Source organism: Hyla sarda, chromosome 1 (genome assembly GCF_029499605.1).
Source record: "Hyla sarda isolate aHylSar1 chromosome 1, aHylSar1.hap1, whole genome shotgun sequence".
Classification (NCBI taxonomy): domain Eukaryota; kingdom Metazoa; phylum Chordata; class Amphibia; order Anura; family Hylidae; genus Hyla; species Hyla sarda.
The window spans coordinates 50,727,221-50,747,557 of record NC_079189.1 but is presented as its reverse complement, the minus strand read 5'-3'; the positions used below and the strand labels follow the sequence as shown (position 1 = coordinate 50,747,557).

The window sequence follows — 20,337 nt, the reverse complement described above, 5'->3', positions numbered from 1 at the left end:
ATAACAGTGATCTTCTCAATGCTGCATGTCAGTAATAGCACCCACATATACTATAACAGTGATCTAATCAGTGCTGCCTATCAGTAATAGCGCCCACATATACTATAATAGTGATAATCTCAGTGCTGCCTATCAGTAATAGCGCCCACATATACTATAACAGTGATCTCATTTCTGCATGTCAGTAATAGCGTCCACATATCCTATAACAGTGATCTTCTCAGTGCTGCCTGTCAGTAATATTGTCCACATATACTATAACATTGATCTTCTCAGTGCTGCCTCTCAGTAATAGCACCCACATATACTATAACAGTGATCTTCTCAGTGCTGCCTGTCAGTAATAGTACCCACATAGACTATAACAGTGATCATCTCAGTGCTGTCTGGCAGTAATAGAACCCACATATACTATAACAGTGATCTTCTCAATGCTGCATGTCAGTAATAGCGCCCACATATACTATAACAGTGATCTTCTCAGTGCTGCCTATCAGCAATAGTGCCCACATATACTATAACAGTGATCTAATCAGTGCTGCCTGTCAGTAATAGCGCCGACATATACTATAACAGTGATCTAATCAGTGCTGCCTATCAGTAATAGCGCCCACATATACTATAACAGTGATCATCTCAGAGCTGCCTATCAGTAATAGCGCCCACATATACTATAACAGTGATCTTCTCAGTGCTGCCTGTCAGTAATAGTACCCACATATACTATAACAGTGATCATCTCAGTGCTGTCTGTCAGTAATAGCACCCACATATACTATAACAGTGATCTTCTCAATGCTGCATGTCAGTAATAGCACCCACATATACTATAACAGTGATCTAATCAGTGCTGCCTATCAGTAATAGCGCCCACATATACTATAATAGTGATAATCTCAGTGCTGCCTATCAGTAATAGCGCCCACATATACTATAACAGTGATCTCATTTCTGCATGTCAGTAATAGCGTCCACATATCCTATAACAGTGATCTTCTCAGTGCTGCCTGTCAGTAATATTGTCCACATATACTATAACATTGATCTTCTCAGTGCTGCCTCTCAGTAATAGCACCCACATATACTATAACAGTGATCTTCTCAGTGCTGCCTGTCAGTAATAGTACCCACATATACTATAACAGTGATCATCTCAGTGCTGTCTGTCAGTAATAGAACCCACATATACTATAACAGTGATCTTCTCAATGCTGCATGTCAGTAATAGCGCCCACATATACTATAACAGTGATCTTCTCAGTGCTGCCTATCAGCAATAGTGCCCACATATACTATAACAGTGATCTAATCAGTGCTGCCTGTCAGTAATAGCGCCGACATATACTATAACAGTGATCTAATCAGTGCTGCCTATCAGTAATAGCGCCCACATATACTATAACAGTGATCATCTCAGAGCTGCCTATCAGTAATAGCGCCCACATATACTATAAGAGTGATCTTCTCAGTGCTGCCTGTCAGTAATAACACCCACATATACTATAACAGCGATGTTCTCAGTGCTGCCTATCAGTAATAGCGCCCACATATACTATAACAGTGATCTCATTTCTGCATGTCAGTAACAGCGTCCACATATCCTATAACAGTGATCTTCTCAGTGCTATCTGTCAGTAATATCTTCCACATATACTATAACATTGATCTTCTCAGTGCTGCCTCTCAGTAATAGCACCCACATATACTATAACAGTGATCTTCTCAGTGCTGCCTGTCAGTACTATTACTGAGAGGCAGCACTGAGAAGATCAATGTTATACTATAACAGTGATCATCTCAGTGCTGTCTGTCAGTAATAGCACCCACATATACTATAACAGTGATTATCTCAATGCTGCATATCAGTAATAGCGCCCACATATACTATAACAGTGATCTTCTCAGTGCTGCCTATCAGTAATAGTGCCCACATATACTATAACAGTGATCTAATCAGTGCTGCCTGTCAGTAATAGCGCCCACATATACTATAACAGTGATCTAATCAGTGCTGCCTATCAGTAATAGCGCCCACATAAACTATAACAGTGATCATCTCAGTGCTGCCTATCAGTAATAGCGCCCACATATACTATAAGAGTGATCTTCTCAGTGCTTCCTGTCAGTAATAACACCCACATATACTATAACAGCGATGTTCTCAGTGCTGCCTATCAGTAATAGCGCCCACATATACTATAACAGTGATCTCATTTCTGCATGTCAGTAATAGCGTCCACATATCCTATAACAGTGATCTTCTCAGTGCTGCCTGTCAGTAATATCGTCCACATATACTATACCAGGGATCATCTCAGTGCTGCCTATCAGTAATAGCGCCCATATATACTATAACAGTGATCTCATTTCTGCATGTCAGCAATAGCGTCCACATATCCTATAACAGTGATCTTCTCAGTGCTGCCTGTCAGTAATATCGTCCACATATACTATAACAGTGATCATCTCAGTGCTGCCTATCAGTAATAGCGCCCACATATACTATAACAGTGATCTTCTCAGTGCTGCCTATCAGTAATAGCGCCCATATATACTATAACAGTGATCTCATTTCTGCATGTCAGCAATAGCGTCCACATACCCTATAACAGTGATCTTCTCAGTGCTGCCTGTCAGTAATAGCGCCCACATATACTATAACAGAGATCTAATCAGTGCTGCCTGTCAGTAATAGCGCCCACATATACTATAACAGTGATCTAATTAGTGCTGCCTATCAGTAATAGCGCCCACATATACTATAACAGTGATCATCTCAGTGCTGCCTATCAGTAATAGTGCCCACATATACTATAACAGTGATCATCTCAGTGCTGCCTATCAGTAATAGCGCCCACATATTCTATAAGAGTGATCTTCTCAGTGCTGCCTGTCAGTAATAACACCCACATATACTATAACAGTGATGTTCTCAGTGCTGCCTATCAGTAATAGCGCCCACATATACTATAACAGTGATCTCATTTCTGCATGTCAGTAATAGCGTCCACATATCCTATTACAGTGATCTTCTCAGTGCTGCCTGTCAGTAATATCGTCCACATATACTATAACATTGATCTTCTCAGTGCTGCCTCTCAGTAATAGCACCCACATATACTATAACAGTGATCATCTCAGTGCTGCTTGTCAGTAATAGTACCCACATATACTATAACAGTGATCATCTCAGTGCTGTCTGTCAGTAATAGCACCCACATATACTATAACAGTGATCTTCTCAATGCTGCATATCAGTAATAGCGCCCACATATACTATAACAGTGATCTTCTCAGTGCTGCCTATCAGTAATAGCGCCCACATATACTATAACAGTGATCTAATCAGTGCTGCCTGTCAGTAATAGCGCCCACATATACTATAACAGTGATCTAATCAGTGCTGCCTATCAGTAATAGCGCCCACATATACTATAACAGTGATCATCTCAGTGCTGCCTATCAGTAATAGCGGCCACATATACTATAAGAGTGATCTTCTCAGTGCTGCCTGTCAGTAATAACACCCACATATACTATAACAGTGATGTTCTCAATGCTGCCTATCAGTAATAGCGCCCACATATACTATAACAGTGATCTCATTTCTGCATGTCAGTAATAGTGTCCACATATCCTATAACAGTGATCTTCTCAGTGCTGCCTCTCAGTAATGGCACCCACATATACTATAACAGTGATCATCTCAATGCTGCATGTCAGTAATAGTACCCACATATACTATAACAGTGATCATCTCAGTGCTGTTTATCAGTAATAGCGCCCACATATACTATAAGAGTGATCTTCTCAGTGCTCCCTGTCAGTAAGAACACCCACATATACTATAACAGTGATGTTCTCAGTGCTGTCTATCAGTAATAGCGCCCACATATACTATAACAGTGATCTCATTTCTGCATGTCAGTAATAGCGTCCACATATCCTATAACAATGATCTTCTCAGTGCTGCCTGTCAGTAATATCGTCCACATATACTACAGCATTGATCTTCTCAGTGCTGCCTCTCAGTAATAGCACCCACATATACTATAACAGTGATCTTCTCAGTGCTGCATGTCAGTAATAGTACCCACATATACTATAACAGTGATCATCTCAGTGCTGTCTGTCAGTAATAGCACCCACATATACTATAACAGTGATCTTCTCAATGCTACCTATTAGTAATTACACCCACATATACTATAACAGCGATCTTCTCAGTGCTGCCTGTCAGTAATAGCACCCACATATATTTTGACAGTGATCTTCTCAGTTCTGTCTGTCATTAATAGTGCCCACATATACTATAAGAGTGATCTTCTCCATGCTGCCTGTCAGTAATTGCACCCACATATACTATAACAGTGATCTTCTCAGTGCTGCCTGTCAGCAATAGTGCCCAAATATACTATAACAGTGATCTTCTCAGTGCTGCCTGTCAGTAATAGCACCCACATATACTATAACAGACATCTTCTGAGTGCTGATTATTAGTAATAGCGCCCACATATACTATAACAGTGATCTTCTCAGTGCTGATTATTAGTAATAGCACCCACATGTACTATAACAGTGATCTTCTCAGTGCTGTCTGTCAGTAATTGCACCCACATATATTATAACAGTGATCTTCTCAGTGCTGCCAATCAGTAATGGCGTCCACATATACTATAACAGTAATCTCAGTGCTGCCTATCAGTAATAGCCCCCACATATACTATAACAGTGATCCTCTCAGTGCTGCCTATCAGTAATAGTGCCCACATATACTATAACAGTGATCTAATCAGTGCTGCCTCCCAGTAATAGTGCCCACATATACTATAACAGTGATCTAATCAGTGCTGCCTATCAGTAATAGCGCCCACATATGCTATAACAGTGATCATCTCAGTGCTGCCTGTCAGTAATAACACCCACATATACTACAACAGTGATGTTCTCAATGCTGCCTATCAGTAATAGCGCCCACATATACTATAACAGTGATCATCTCAGTGCTGCCTGTCAGTAATAACACCCACATATACTATAACAGTGATGTTCTCAGTGCTGCCTATCAGTAATAGCGCCCACATATACTATAACAGTGATCTCATTTCTGCATGTCAGTAATAGCGTCCACATATCCTATAACAGTGATCTTCTCAGTGCTGCCTGTCAGTAATATCGTCCACATATACTATAACATTGATCTTCTCAGTGCTGCCTCTCAGTATTAGCACCCACATATACTATAACAGTGATCTTCTCAGTGCTGCCTGTCAGTAATAGTACCCACATATACTATAACAGTGATCATCTCAGTGCTGTCTGTCAGTAATAGCACCCACATATACTATAACAGTGATCTTCTCAGTGCTGCCTGTCAGTAATAGTGCCCACATATACTATAACAGTGATCTTCTCAGTGCTGCCTGTCAGTAATAGCGCCCACATATACTATAAAAGTGATCTTCTCAATGCTACCTATTAGTAATAGCACCCACATATACTATAACAATGATCTTCTCAGTGCTGCCTATCAGTAATAGCACCCACATATACTATAACAGTGATCTTCCCAGTGCTGTCAATCAGTAATAGCACCCACATATACTATAACAGTGATCTTCTCAGTGCTGCCTGTCAGTAATAGCACCCACATATACTATAACAGTCCTCTTTTCAGTGCTGCCTGTCAGTAATAGCGGCCACATATACTATAACAGTGATCTTCTCAGTGCTGCCTGTCAGTAATAGCGGCCACATATACTATAACACTGATCTTCTCAGTGCTGTCTGTCAGTAATTGCGCCCACATATACTATAACAGTGATCTTCTCAGTACTGCCTGTCAGTAACAGCGCTCACATATACAATAACAGTGATCATCTCAGTGCTGTCTATCAGTAATGGCGCCCACATATACTATAACAGTGATCTTATCAGTGCTGTCTGTCAGTAACAGAGCTCACATATACTATAACAGTGATCTTATCAGTGCTGCCTGTCAGTAATAGTGCCCACATATACTATAACAGTGGTCTTCTCAGTGCTGCCTGTCAGTAATTGTCACGATGCCGGCTGGCAGGAGGTGGATCCTCTGTGCCAGAGAGGGATTGGCGAGGACCGTGCTAGTGGACCGGTTCTAAGTCACTACAGGTTTTCACCAGAGCCCGCCGCAAAGCGGGATGGTCTTGCTGCGGCGGTAGTGACCAGGTCGTATCCACTAGCAACGGCTCAACCTCTCTGGCTGCTGAAGATAGGCGCGGTACAAGGGAGTAGACAGAAGCAAGGTCGGACGTAGCAGAAGGTCGGGGCAGGCAGCAAGGATCGTAGTCAGGGGCAACGGCAGGAGGTCTGGAACACGGGCTAGGAACAAACAAGGGAATGCTTTCACTAGGCACAAGGGCAACAAGATCCGGCCAGGGAGTGCAGGGGAAGTGAGGTATAAGTAGGGAGTGCACAGGTGGAAACTAATCAAGGTAATTGGGAAGATTGGACCAGGCACCATCATTGGTGCACTGGCCCTTTAAATCGCAGAGACCCGGCGCGCGCGCGCCCTAGGGAGCGGGGCCGCGCGCGCCGGGACAGGACCGACGGAGAACGAGTCAGGTACGGGAGCCGGGGTGCGCATCGCGAGCGGGCGCCACCCGCATCGCGAATCGCATCCCGGCTGGAGGCGGTATCGCAGCGCACCCGGTCAGTGGATCTGACCGGGGCGCTGCAGTAACGAGGATGAGGCGAGCGCTCCGGGGAGGAACAGGGACCCGGAGCGCTCGGCGTAACAGTACCCCCCCCCTTGGGTCTCCCCCTCTTCTTGGGGCCAAAGAACCTGAGGACCAAAAACTCAATTTTTCCGTGATGAGGTCCAAGGCACATTAGGAGGGGTTCCGTGCAGTAACGCACGGCACAGTCCAATCTTTCATTGTTAACACAATTGATGTAGAGGGGTCTGGCGAGACTGGTCACAGGGATGTTGAACCTGTTGATAAGAGAGGCCAAAAAAAAATGTCCTGCAGATCCGGAATCCAAGAAGGCCATAGTAGAGAAGGAGAAGGTAGAGGCAGATATCCGCACAGGCACAGTAAGGCGTGGAGAAGCAGAGTTGACATCAAGAACTGTGTCACCTTTGTGCGGAGTCAGCGTACGTCTTTCCAGGCGGGGAGGACGGATAGGACAATCCTTCATGCGGCGTCGTGTCCTCTCTTGAGGTGTCAAGCGAGACCGGTCAACTTGCATAGCCTCCACGGCGGGAGGCACAGGAACGGATTGCAGAGGACCAGAGGAGAGAGGAGCCGTGCTAGTGGACCGGTTCTAAGTCACTACAGGTTTTCACCAGAGCCCGCCGCAAAGCGGGATGGTCTTGCTGCGGCGGTAGTGACCAGGTCGTATCCACTAGCAACGGCTCAACCTCTCTGGCTGCTGAAGATAGGCGCGGTACAAGGGAGTAGACAGAAGCAAGGTCGGACGTAGCAGAAGGTCGGGGCAGGCAGCAAGGATCGTAGTCAGGGGCAACGGCAGGAGGTCTGGAACACGGGCTAGGAACAAACAAGGGAATGCTTTCACTAGGCACAAGGGCAACAAGATCCGGCCAGGGAGTGCAGGGGAAGTGAGGTATAAGTAGGGAGTGCACAGGTGGAAACTAATCAAGGTAATTGGGAAGATTGGACCAGGCACCATCATTGGTGCACTGGCCCTTTAAATCGCAGAGACCCGGCGCGCGCGCGCCCTAGGGAGCGGGGCCGCGCGCGCCGGGACAGGACCGACGGAGAACGAGTCAGGTACGGGAGCCGGGGTGCGCATCGCGAGCGGGCGCCACCCGCATCGCGAATCGCATCCCGGCTGGAGGCGGTATCGCAGCGCACCCGGTCAGTGGATCTGACCGGGGCGCTGCAGTAACGAGGATGAGGCGAGCGCTCCGGGGAGGAACAGGGACCCGGAGCGCTCGGCGTAACAGTAATAGCACCCACATATACTATAACAGTGATCTTCTCAGTACTGCCTGTCAGTAAAAGCACCCACATATACTATAACAGTGATCTTCTCAGTGCTGCCTGTCAGTAAAAGAGCTCACATATACTATAACGATGATCTTCTCAGTGCTGCCTGTCAGTAACAGAGCTCACATATACTATAACAGTGATCTTATCAGTGCTGCCTATCAGTAATAGAAACGCTGAAAAATCAAGGACCATAGTGAACCAATCCATGTAATATTAATTATACAAAATATTTATTGAAGTACAAACATATAGATAAAATTACCATAAAAAGCAGAAAGGAGATGGGTACAAAGAATACACAGGCAAATAATTGCGAGGTGGATGTAATCATATAAACATCATGATGCGAGTGGCTGTCTGGAAATGTATCATTTTAGGTATCAGCACCAAAAGCAAGTGGCATTAACTGACCAAATCAGGCCAATAAATATGTCTAGGGTATCTAAACAGGTCTGAGCCACAGAGCTATGAAATAGAATAACTACCACATGAATAAATGAAGTTACATATGTGATACATTAACATAACAGATAAATTGACACACTACAGCCGAACAGCATGCAAAGACAATGATGGAAAAATGACCATGCACCCTATCCAGAACACATCTCACCTCTACCCCAAACGCGTTTTCACTAATATGCTTCTTCAGGGGGCGTTAGTAATAGCCAGTGGCGTTGCGACCGGGGTGCGGGGGGTGCGGCCCGCACCGGGTGACACCATCCTGATGTGGTGACACCAGGTACGCCGCCGGTCCTCAGTTGTGCTGCCTGTCTCCATACTAGCAGCACCCCCCCGGCCCCCACTTGCGCTGTCTCTGTAATAGCATCCCCCCCCCGGTCCTCACTTGTTGCGCCTCCGTACTAGCACCCCCGCCCCCCCAGCACAGTGAACCGGCCTGCCCCTTCACGTCTTCTGTTGTGCCGGTACGACGTCCCTCCGCAGGGCCGGCGCAGGAGGACGTGACGTCACTCGCAGAGCGCCCGGAGAGAAGGAGCGCTGTGCTGGATGGGTGAGTGTGTGTCTGTCTCACTCTCTCTGTTTGTGTGTGTGTGTGTGTGTGTGACTCTCTGTGTGTGTCTGTGTCTGTGAGTGTGTGTGTCTCTGTGTGTGTGTCTGTCGCTATCTCTGTCTGTGTGTGGCTCTCTGTCTGTGTGTGACTCTCTGTCTTTGTGTGACTGTGACTGTGTGTGACTGTGCGTGTGTGTGTCTCTCTGTGAGTGTGTGTCTCTCTGACTGTGTGTGTGTGTCTCTCTGTGAATGTGTGTCTCTCTGACTGTGTGTGTCTCTCTCTATCTATCTGTGTGTGTGTGTGTTTTTTTTTTGTGTGGGGGGTGGGGGGGTTTGTTTGAACCAGCGAGACTTTGACCTATTGTGGGGAACATGCAAGGGAACCTGCGGCCTAATGGGGGAAACTACTACCAAATGTGGGGAATCTATGCTACCTAATGTGGGGAAACTGCTACCTAATCTTGGAAAACTGCTACCTAATGTGCGAAGGCTGCTACATAATGTGGGAAAACTGCTACCTAATGTGCGAAGGCTGCTACATAATGTGGGAAAACTGCTACCTAATGTGGGGAATTTGTGCTACCTAATGTGGGGAAACTGCTACCTAATGTGTGGAATCTATGCTACCTAATGTGTGGAATCTGTGCTACCTAATGTGGGGAAATTACTACCTAATGTGGGGTAACTGGTACCAAATGTGGGGAATCTATGCTACCTAATATGGGGGAACTGCTACCTACCTAATGTGGGGGAACTGCTACCTACCTAATGTGGGGGAACTGCTATCTACCTAATGTGGGGGAACTGCTACCTACCTTAAGTGGGGGAACCTCTGCCTACCTAATTCTCTCCCCCTGGCAGTAGCACCCTCATCATCCACCAGCAAACCCCCCCAGCAGCAGCACCTCCATCAGCAGATCCTGATGGTGGATGATGGGGGTGCTCCTGCCAGGAGGATGATCCTGCCGATGGATGATGGGGGTGATACTGCCAGGGGGGGTGGACAGTAGCACCCTCATCATCCTCCAGCAACACCTCCCCAGTACTAGCACCCCCATCATCCACTAGCAACACCACCAGATTTATATTCAGAGGGTACAGTGTGTGGCGGTATATTCAGAGGGTACAGTATGTGGCAGATTTATATTCAGAGGGTACAGTGTGTGGCGGTATATTCAGAGGGTACAGTATGTGGCAGATTTATATTCAGAGGGTACAGTATGTGGCAGATTTATATTCAGAGGGTACAGTATGTGTTGGTATTATATTCAGAATGTACAGTGTGTGGTAGTATTATATTCAGTGGGTACGGTGTAGGGAAGGTTTATAATCAAAGAGTATAGTGTATAGTAGTATTATATTTAGAGGATACAGTGTCTGGCATGTTTATAATAATAATTGTTTTCATATGGAGGATGAGAATGCGCTGACATAGTGAGGAGACGTCTGGGCGTCACATTCTGCAGAGAGAAGTTTTAGCTGGACCAGGCGGTATGTACCATCTGAATTAGATAAGGGAAGACTATAGAGAAGACGTCACCTGTAGTCACTGATATCACTGTACATTCTCCTCTCTATGTCCTATCAGAGCTGTAGTCGCTTGCCAGTTCTACAGTTATGAGTGAAACTACAACTCCCAGCATAACCTCACCACTGCATAAAGGGGTACTCTACTGGAAAAAAAAATGTTTTAATCAACTGGTGCTACAAAGTTAAACAGATTTATAAATTACTTCTACTTAAAAATCTTAATCCTTCCAGTACTTATTAGCTGCTGTATAAGTAATTTATTTTCTGTCTGACCACAGTGCTCTGTGCTGACACCTCTGTCCATGTCAAGAACTGTCCATAGTAGGAGCAAATCCCCATTGCAAACCTCTCCTGCTCTGGACAGTTCCTAACATGGACAGACAGAGCACCTTGGACAGACTGGAAAGAACTACAGAACTTCCTGTGGAGAATACAACAGCTTATAAGTACTGTAAGGATTAAGATTTTAAATAGAAGTAATTTAAAAATCTGTATAAAGGAAAAAATGTGTGCAGCTCACAGATCTAAAATCCGAGGATATAGTTGGTTATATGCCGAAACCCCAACGGCCAGGGAATAAATAGTATATGAAAAGAAAATATATAACCAATCCTTCTAGGATTTTACCCCGAAGGGTACACAATGAATTCAAAAATAATATTGAGAAATTTCAATTGATATACATTTTATTAAACATATATAAAACAGTTGATGAAATTGTATAAAATTATTCTAATCCTGGCACAGATATATATAGGTGAATGTTCCACTGGGCCCTAGTGGTATTGATCACCTAAAGTGGGAAGACTTTGTTCTAACAATCATAGATAATAGAAAAAATTAATTAAAAAAATTAATTAATAAAAAATTATTAAAAAATTATAAAAATATACCGGTCTGAAAAAGGTATTATGTCCTTCTCTGGTGCAGCTGATATAATATCTTAGTGAATAGATGGACAAGTAGTGTATCCACTATGCAGTTGCTTTTTTTAGTCTATTGACTAGTACAGGCTTGGTCTGGTCTGTATTGGATACTGTTGTTACAATGTATCTCACCCGCTCCTGGCGCTCGATCTTGTCTCCGTCCACCATACGCCGGCTGCGCTGGCACAGGGCTGTCACTTGTGCAGAGTTGTACTTGTGCAGGGGTACGTTTGGCACAGCGTCCCCAGTAGCCTCCGTAGCGTCCCCAGGAGCAACACGGAGGCTACTGGGGACGTTGTGCCAAACGTACCCCTGCACAAGTAAAACTCTGCACAAGTGACAGCCCTGTGCCAGCGCAGCCGGCGTATGGTGGACGGAGACAAGATCGAACGCCAGGAGCGGGTGATAAACAACAATTATTTGCCCCGGAATGGGTTAGGGTCAATTAAACATACCACCATTGACCAAGGGACAAAACCCTGGGTCACTAATACCCTTCTTAATCCCACCCCCTAAAACTTAACTTTTATTAAAGTCACAATAATAATAGTGATATGGTGATCAACTAAATTAAAATGAACCTCCTTGTGTGTATATAACTGTATAATTGTTGAACTGTAAGCTAGTTGCTTCCTAGTAATTAGTCATAGCCAGTGGTCTGCAGTCTCACTGGTTAATAAGACACAAGGGAGGTTTTGGATAAAAACTGAATATGCCCCCTCTACATGTTTCGTTGCAGCAGCAACGTCTTCAGGAGGGAAATGGGCATCCAGGAGCGGGTGAGATACATTGTAACAGCAGTATCCAATACAGACCAGACCAAGCCTGTACTAGTCAATAGACTAAAAAAAGCAACTGCATAGTGGATACACTACTTGTCCATCTATTCATCACTAAGATATTATATCAGCTGCACCAGAGAAGGACATAATACCTTTTTGAGACCGGTATATTTTAATAATTTTTTTATTAATTAATTTTTTTAATACATTTTTTCTATTATCTATGATTGTTAGAACAAAGTCTTTCCACTTTAGGTGATCAATACCACTAGGGCCCAGTGGAACATTCACCTATATATATCTGTGCCAGGATTAGAATAATTTTATACAATTTCATCAACTGTTTTATATATGTTTAATAAAATTTATATCAATTGAAATTTCTCTATTTTATTTTTGAATTCATTGTGTACCCTTCGGGGTAAAATCCTAGAAGGATTGGTTATATATTTTCTTTTCATGTAATTAAAAAATCTGTTTAACTTTCTGGCACCAGTTGATATAAAAGTAAATGTTTTCCAGTGGAGTACCCCTTTAAGTAACTCTGGGAGCTGTATATTTAAATGGTTAAAACTTCTTTAACACTTTCCTATTCTGTGGCAACTGGTATATCTGATTATTATACTGGAATTTCTCACAATGCGCTACACCAGTGGTGTCTGTCACAACAGGCTAAAAACTTACTGAGGGGGGGAAGGTATGGGGTGACACCATTTTCTACCGCACCGGGTGACACCAACCCTAGCAACGCCACTGGTAATAGCGCTAATTTTAATCTTCACACAGTAATGTGCATGTGCAGTGTACTCGTGGACTTGGTGACTCGCAGGCCCAGCGTGGCTGCTCATAGCGGTGGATTGCCACTGCGAGCAGGCCAGGGGCGGGTGAGGTGGCGGAAGGGGCGGTGGCAACAGCTGGAGGCACAAAATGGGTCAGGTGACCGGAGGATCCGCAGCGTGAAATACGCTGCGGATCCGTTACGTGTGACCTTACCCTAAAACAGCGTGCTGCGGCGGTGGCTGCAGGTACTGATTCGCAGTAGGACATCCCTCGTAAGTTCCACCCACCGGCGCCGAGACAAGCTGGCAGCTGCCTTTACACTTCCCCATAAGACATCCAGGCCAGGTAAGTAGGTATAGGCAGGGGGGCAGGGGTGGACATATGCCTGTGCAGCCGGTTCAGCTGCACAGGCGCCCAGCGTGTGAGGGGGCCCCCGCTCTTTGAAAGGGCAGCGGGCCCCCTCACACAACACTGCCACTGCTCACTGTTCTAAAGCGGCCACGGTACATAATAGCGCAGCGGGCCAACCCGAGTCTGACGAGGGAAGTCGCGCAGACCCACGCAGGAGGACGTCAGTTATGTCACTTGTCAGGCTGCTGCCGGAGAGGAGAAGCGCTGCGCAGGCCTGGTAAGTGTGTCTATGTGTGTGTGTCTGTGTTTGTGTGTGTGTGTCTGTGTGTTGGGAGGGGGGCTATGCTACGTAATGTGGGGAAACTATGCCACCTAATGTGGGGAATCTATGCTACCTAATGTGGGGAAACTATGCTACCTAATGTGGGGAAACTGCTGCCTACCTAATGTGGGGAAACTATGCTATGTAATGTGGGGAATCTATGCTACCTAATGTGGAGAACTGTTACCTAATGGGGGGGAAACTATGCTACCTAATGCTGGAACAATGCTACCTAATGTGGGGAAACTACGCTACCTAATGTGGGAAAACTGCTACCTAATGTGAGGAAACTATGCTACCTAATGTGGGGAAACTATGCTACCTAATGTGGGGAAACTATGTTACCTAATGTGGGGGGGGCCTGAATGAGCTGCGGCATATGGGGGGCCTTGATAAATAATTAACAACTGATATGGGGATCCTCCTGAGCAAGTGATATAGGTGGGGGCCCCCCTGAGCAAGTGACATATGGGGGTCCACCTAAGTGACATATGAAGGGGGGTTCCTGACGTATGAGTGGGGGGCCCAGGCACATTCTTTTCACAGGGGCCCTCTGCTGTCTGTGTCCACCCCTGGGGGGCAGATCAATTGAAATGAATAAAAGAACATGGCACAGGGGAGGGGGATCAAGTGAAATGGTTATGACACAGGGGGATTGGTGGAAATGGGGGGGATGAATCAATTGGAATGGTTGTAATACGGGGTTCAGAGGGGGGATCATTTAAAATGAGTAAAAGAGTATGGCACAGAGGGAATCAACTGGAATGATTGTGGCAGGGGGACTAAAAGGGGGGGATTAAAGTGATGTCATGCATATATAATTACTCATGCAAATTGGTATGGCAGGTATTTCTGGGCAAGAAAGATGGCAACCCTAGCGGTCCCACATGATCCACTCTTACCCAGGGTCCCCATGAGTTGTCAATCCACCCTGCCCCCAGCTGTGGACCTCACTTCCAGATTCCGGAGGCTGAGAGGTTAATTTTCCAATGCTGGACTTGTACGTGACACAACATGTGTGGACATGGGCGGAGCTTCTTGTGATGTCATGCATATATAATTAATTATAAAAATTTGCATGGCCTGTATTTTTTTTCCAAAAAAGGTAGCAACCCTACCTCCCCTAACGCCGACCCTGGCTGGCTACAAACAATGCCGGCATAAAAGATCTGATCAGCTTTGTTCTGTGTTTACAAGAGGCGATAATCAGGATCACACAGTTTTAGGACCGGTATTCTACTTTTGTAAAAAGACCTTAAAGCTGTGGCCGGATTTGCCTGGGAATGTCTACATTTGTGGTGCCCACTAGACGGATGGGTGGAGTAGTCTAGGACAGTTGAGGGTAGAAGTCCCTTGGGCACAGTCCCTAATGCATCCTTGCAACTTAAGTGAGTGTCTGCACAACTGATGAGGATCCTTGACCAGTGATGTGATGATCCTTGATCTAGAATATACTCTGGTAAGGTGTTTTGATATATGCAGTCCTAATAGATAATCCTCTGCCGAGGAGGGCCTACAGAGATTGGATGATAATGGTTAAGATACATACTTGAAAAGACTTGTGTACTCACAGTTACAGGTATTAAGGTTTCCTATCAAAGGGCGTAAGATACAGATGTGTAAGCCATGCAGTACTTATTATTAACTTTACACAACATAAAGCAAGACTAGACAGGCAGTAACTGCTCCAAATGCATTGCTATAGAGCACAATGGTGCATCTCACAGCACGGGGTTGTCCCTCAGACTACCCAAGCTTTATGAGATGAATGCCAAAGGAATTTGGAATCAATGGATTTAAGGCAGTTAAATTTTTCATCAGAAACTGAAAGGTGGTTTTAACCAGACAGTATGTTGATTTGTAGAAAAATAAAATAAAACAGAAAACAGATGACTGATAAACATTTCCATTTCTCCAATCGACTGTGACAAAAAAAAAACTAATTGCAAACTAGTAAAAACTTGATCAAGTATCAATAATTCTGTTAATTAAATCAAAAATTAAATCTCTAAACTCAAGTGTAAGGATGTAAGATATCTACGTGACAATTTCAATATGTGACAAGTATTATTATATGTTCACCATTTCTCTAGCATTCATACATTTAAAAAGAAATTTCACAAACTTCCGTCCCCGTGTGCCTCTGTGTGGTGCCATCGTGAGACACTGTATTCTCCCATAGAAGCTATGCTTCTATAATGGGCATGGAGGAGTACATGATCATACAAGTAAATTGTTTTGTGCAAATCTCACTATTCCTATAGTGAACAGGTAAAAAACATTCCAAAGTTCGCAACCCAATTACACACCCGCCAAACCAGACAATCACATGAAACCAGGGACTAACAGGGCCCAGGGTCCCTAGGTTGGAACAAAAGATTTTACTGGTAAGGTCACATCATGTAACATAACCCTGTCTTCCCCCATGATGGTCACAAATTTTCAGCAAAGTGAAAAGTAATGTTGCCCACTGGCAGAGGTAAATGGAGGTCCACTTGTCAAAAGGTTGGACTGGCCCACTAGAGTTCCAGAGCAAGTTATAACCTTAAGGTACCCTCACACACTACAAATCTGCTTTGGATTTTCTACAGCACATCTGCAACTGATTCTAAATATATTGATTTTTTTTGGTGCAGAAACATTGCACATATTCTGCAACTGATCTGTAGCAGATCCCAGTGTATGAACATACCCTAAAAGTCACCTGCTGCTAGGGGCCATTGTTAAAGTGTTATGATAATGATAAGATGAACATAAGACAATAAGTGGACATGCACATGTTCTGTGTAGATTCATTGTAAGCTCTAAGAATTATATTTTGTGGGCCCAAGACACAAAAAATCACCATGTGTAGGAAGAGGCGCTTTATGGGCCTGAATTACCTGACCACTATATGACAAATTTAGTTAAATGTATCAAATACATAGAAAACATACAACATTTACCACTGCTGGAACGTGTCATCTACATCAAGATAACATACATGAAATTATGTGTAAGACATTTTCAATGTTCAAAAAAGGCTTATGTTTTTTGTTTTTGATAGATAGATAAATAGATAGATAGATAGATGAGATAGATAGATAGATAGATATGTGATAGATAGATATGAGATAGAGAGAGAGATGATAATAGATAGATATGAGATAGATGATTTATAGATATGTGATAGATAGATATGAGATAGATCGATATGTGATAGATAGATAGATAGATAGATAGATAGATATGAGATAGATATTAGATAGATAGATATGAGATAGATGATATCTAGATAGGAGATAGATAGATAGATAGATAGATAGATAGATAGATAGATAAATAGATAGATATTATTTTACTAATTATTTTACTAGTTAAATTTAAATAAACTTAGAAAGCCCCACTATTCTGCCATAACGTTTTCTGGCTGCTGGGAAACATGAAACCTGCTGCAGAGTTTTAATGTCGTCTCACCCCTTTCCTACAGCTCGCTCACACGCTAGGCAGAATTCTGTATCCTCTTTCTATTTTTGTCAGTGTATGTGCTTTGAAGTAACAAACCCTTCTCTGTGCCCATTGATATATCTGAAAGGGGAGGCCTTTAAATGCAAATCTAAACTATTCCTCAAAATCACGTCTCCATTCAAACCTAATGCAGCGTGAAGAAAAATATTTAAAAAAAAAAATTATATTTACAAAAAAAATTTGAAAAGTCTATTTACAGGAACAAGCAGAATACTCATCATATGAATAGAACCTAGAAGCTTTTCAACTAAAAGAATAAAGTTGGATTCAAAAATTCAAGTCATTATTTTTGGGTTATATATAACAAAGAAGATTTTTCTTCAATGACTGAGCCACCAGGACTTACAACGTGGTCTGAAAAGCATGGACCACCTCACACACACACACACCCACACAGCCTTGTGCCTTCATAAGGAATACTTCCAATAATGGTGTCCAACTTTGCTGGTCTATCAGCAAATAAATACAGGTTCTGTTATTGATTAGTATGGTCTAGAAGTTGAAGTAGAAATGAGAAAAGTACCGTACCTGCAACAGGGGAAGGTTTTCGGAGCAGCACCCACCTATTCTTCCACTGAAATCACAAAACAAGAGGAAATGATTAGAGAAATCATATGAAGGAGCATTTAAAATTCCAGGATAAAATGTTTCCTGGATATCGAAGGCGACGGTGGAAAAAATTGTCCATTTCGCTGACCTTTTTTCCATCTCTCAATCTGACTTGACCCTCCACCACAATCGAATCCGTCATCTTCAGTCATGGTTCCAAACAGCTGCTACCTCCTCTCTCCCCTCTCTCTTTCTGAACGCACTTAAGCTGAAGGGTCACTTTCAAAATAGCTTTAATAGCTCTGCCTGGCAGGAGACAGAGAGACAGGGAAAGTTGCATTTTGTGACACACGCAGCCTACTGCTGAGCAAATGGGCACTAACTTCTCCAGCCGCCTCCCACCCAGCTCTTACCAAGTCTCGCACCCACACCAGTGGGCACGGGGATATAACAGCTGTCCAAATCCGTTTTTTTTTTCCTTTCACCTCTTTAAGGTCGGAAATTATGCAAGAATGCCATGCCCTAAATTTATGTTCAGAATAGAAGAATTTATTCGGCAGAAGATATTAGTAGGAGGGTATGGCTGTTCGGACATGCAGGCAGTAATCCTAACTATCATCTCTTCATCTGGTAGGCTTATGAATGGAGGAGGAGATGTAGGCTCAGGGATTCCTAAAAAAAATCCCATACCTAACAAGGAATCGATGACATAATCCAAGGCTTGTGGAACATTGCTAGAAGGGTCTAAGTTCCTAGAGAGATTCTAGAAAGCAATTCCCTAAAATATATGAGATGATGCCCCTGTACTATGAATTATAAGAATATTAGAAGTTATTGTGACCATATAAAACACAAGGTTGGAGACTTAGTGCATCAACACAGTAGATATTGATCGAATCCTTTTTTTCCGCCAAAGGGGTTTCCAGACTCAATTTTTTTTTTTTTTTTTATATGTTTTGTTTTGGGGGGATAGGGGTCTAGTATGCTGTATTATTAGCTTTGTAATGTCTGGCTCTGGCCCAACACAAAGAGTTAAATGTCTGTAGTTGGGCTGGAGCTGCTTGGAGCTCACCTGTGTCATCTGGGTGTGGTTCTCAGCTGTGCTGACTATCAGGGAGGTGTATCCCTGATAACCTGCCTATATAAGCTAGAAGCAGTGATCATTCAATGTCCATGAAAGTTTATACCTTAGCTGATACCTCCTGCTTACTGGATACCTGCTTCTTTATTGATCTTTGGCTTTCCCTTGACTCTTCTCTTGCTCTGCGTTCCTGTACTCCACTATCTCCTGCTACCGACCTCGGCTTGACTGACATTGATTTGACTGTGTGTGTGTCTTAGTGTATCTGTATTAGTTTGTGTGCCTCCAGCTGTCCCGACTTCTACTGTTTTTGTATTTTATTATTTTGACAATGCTGCCCCAGCACTTAGCAAGGAGGGTTTGTCATAGTGGTTGTTGATCCGTCACATAGAGCGAGTAGGCAATAGGTAGGGATGGCGGCTGTGGGTGAGTTAGGGCTTCACTATTCCCTGCCCATACGTGACAGGCTGCTTCCAAGACAAGTGTTGGTTGCTGGACCTGGACAAGTGCTGGGTGCAGGACCTGTTGGCTCAGCCAATCACTGGCTGAGACAGAACACCACTGTAGCCAGTGATTGGCTGAGTTGGCAGGTTCTTCTGCTTGGAGGCAGGAAACTGGAAGAAGAGAGAAGATTGGGGGGCAGGATAGAGGCGAATGGGAGCTGAGGGGGACCAGGCTAGGTAAATATGTTTTTCTTTCTTCCTCCCCTACCCACCTCCAGCCTTTTTTTAAAAAAAAGGCTGGAAAACCCTATTAACGAAAAACAACATTATTATATCGATATACATTATATATGTATATCGAGTTTTAAAGCAACTAAGCAACTAAACATACAGCTGTGTCATTTGGGTGCAATGGCATAAGGAGCTGTGCACACACCATCAACAGCGGAAGCTAGTTGTCATACACAGTCACTGCAAAGGTATGGATCAGGTCTAATAGATCGTTGATAGACAATAATAAACCATATCACATACATTGCTACAAAATGGTAGCAATGTAAACTACAGCCAGTCCTGGGAAGAATAAGCTCTTCGACTGCTCTATCAATGAAAAACTAAATAAATAAATAAACTATGGTTCTTAGAATATGACAACACACAAAAAGAATTATGTTAAAAAGTAATTGTGAAAATATAGGGAAACATATAAAAAAAATAACACGCTACAATTATATCCACCCACAGAATATAGTTAACATGTCAATATATACATGTCAATAATTGTCAGGATCCGGATACAGTGAGGATACTGGAGGTGGATCCTCTGTGTCAGTGGGGTGATGACGTGGGCCGTACCAGGGGAACAGAGTCTAAGGGGTTACTGGTTTTCACCAGAGCCCACCGCAAAGCGGGATGGACTTGCAGCGGCAGGTAACCCCCAGGTCGTTCCACCCGATAGCGACTCAACCCCAACTGACAGCTGAGACAGACGCGGTACAAGGGATTAGGCAAGAGCAAGGACGTAGCAGAAGGTCAGGGCAGGCAGCAAGGATCGTAGTCAG

General features: G+C 43.8%; 1 protein-coding gene across 1 annotated transcript in view; it reads right to left on the bottom strand.

Moving 5' to 3' along the window:
* DOK7 (docking protein 7) overlaps positions 1-18,019 on the bottom strand; it is a 146,562-nt gene extending 128,543 nt beyond the window's left edge. The window contains exons 1-2 of the mRNA XM_056555026.1: positions 17,901-18,019; positions 17,732-17,777 (exon numbers count right to left, since the gene is read on the bottom strand). Coding sequence (XP_056411001.1) covers positions 17,732-17,777; positions 17,901-17,954 — 100 coding nt within the window. The 5' untranslated portion in view covers positions 17,955-18,019. The remainder of the gene's footprint in view (positions 1-17,731; positions 17,778-17,900) is intronic.
* Positions 18,020-20,337: the final 2,318 nt, after the last annotated feature.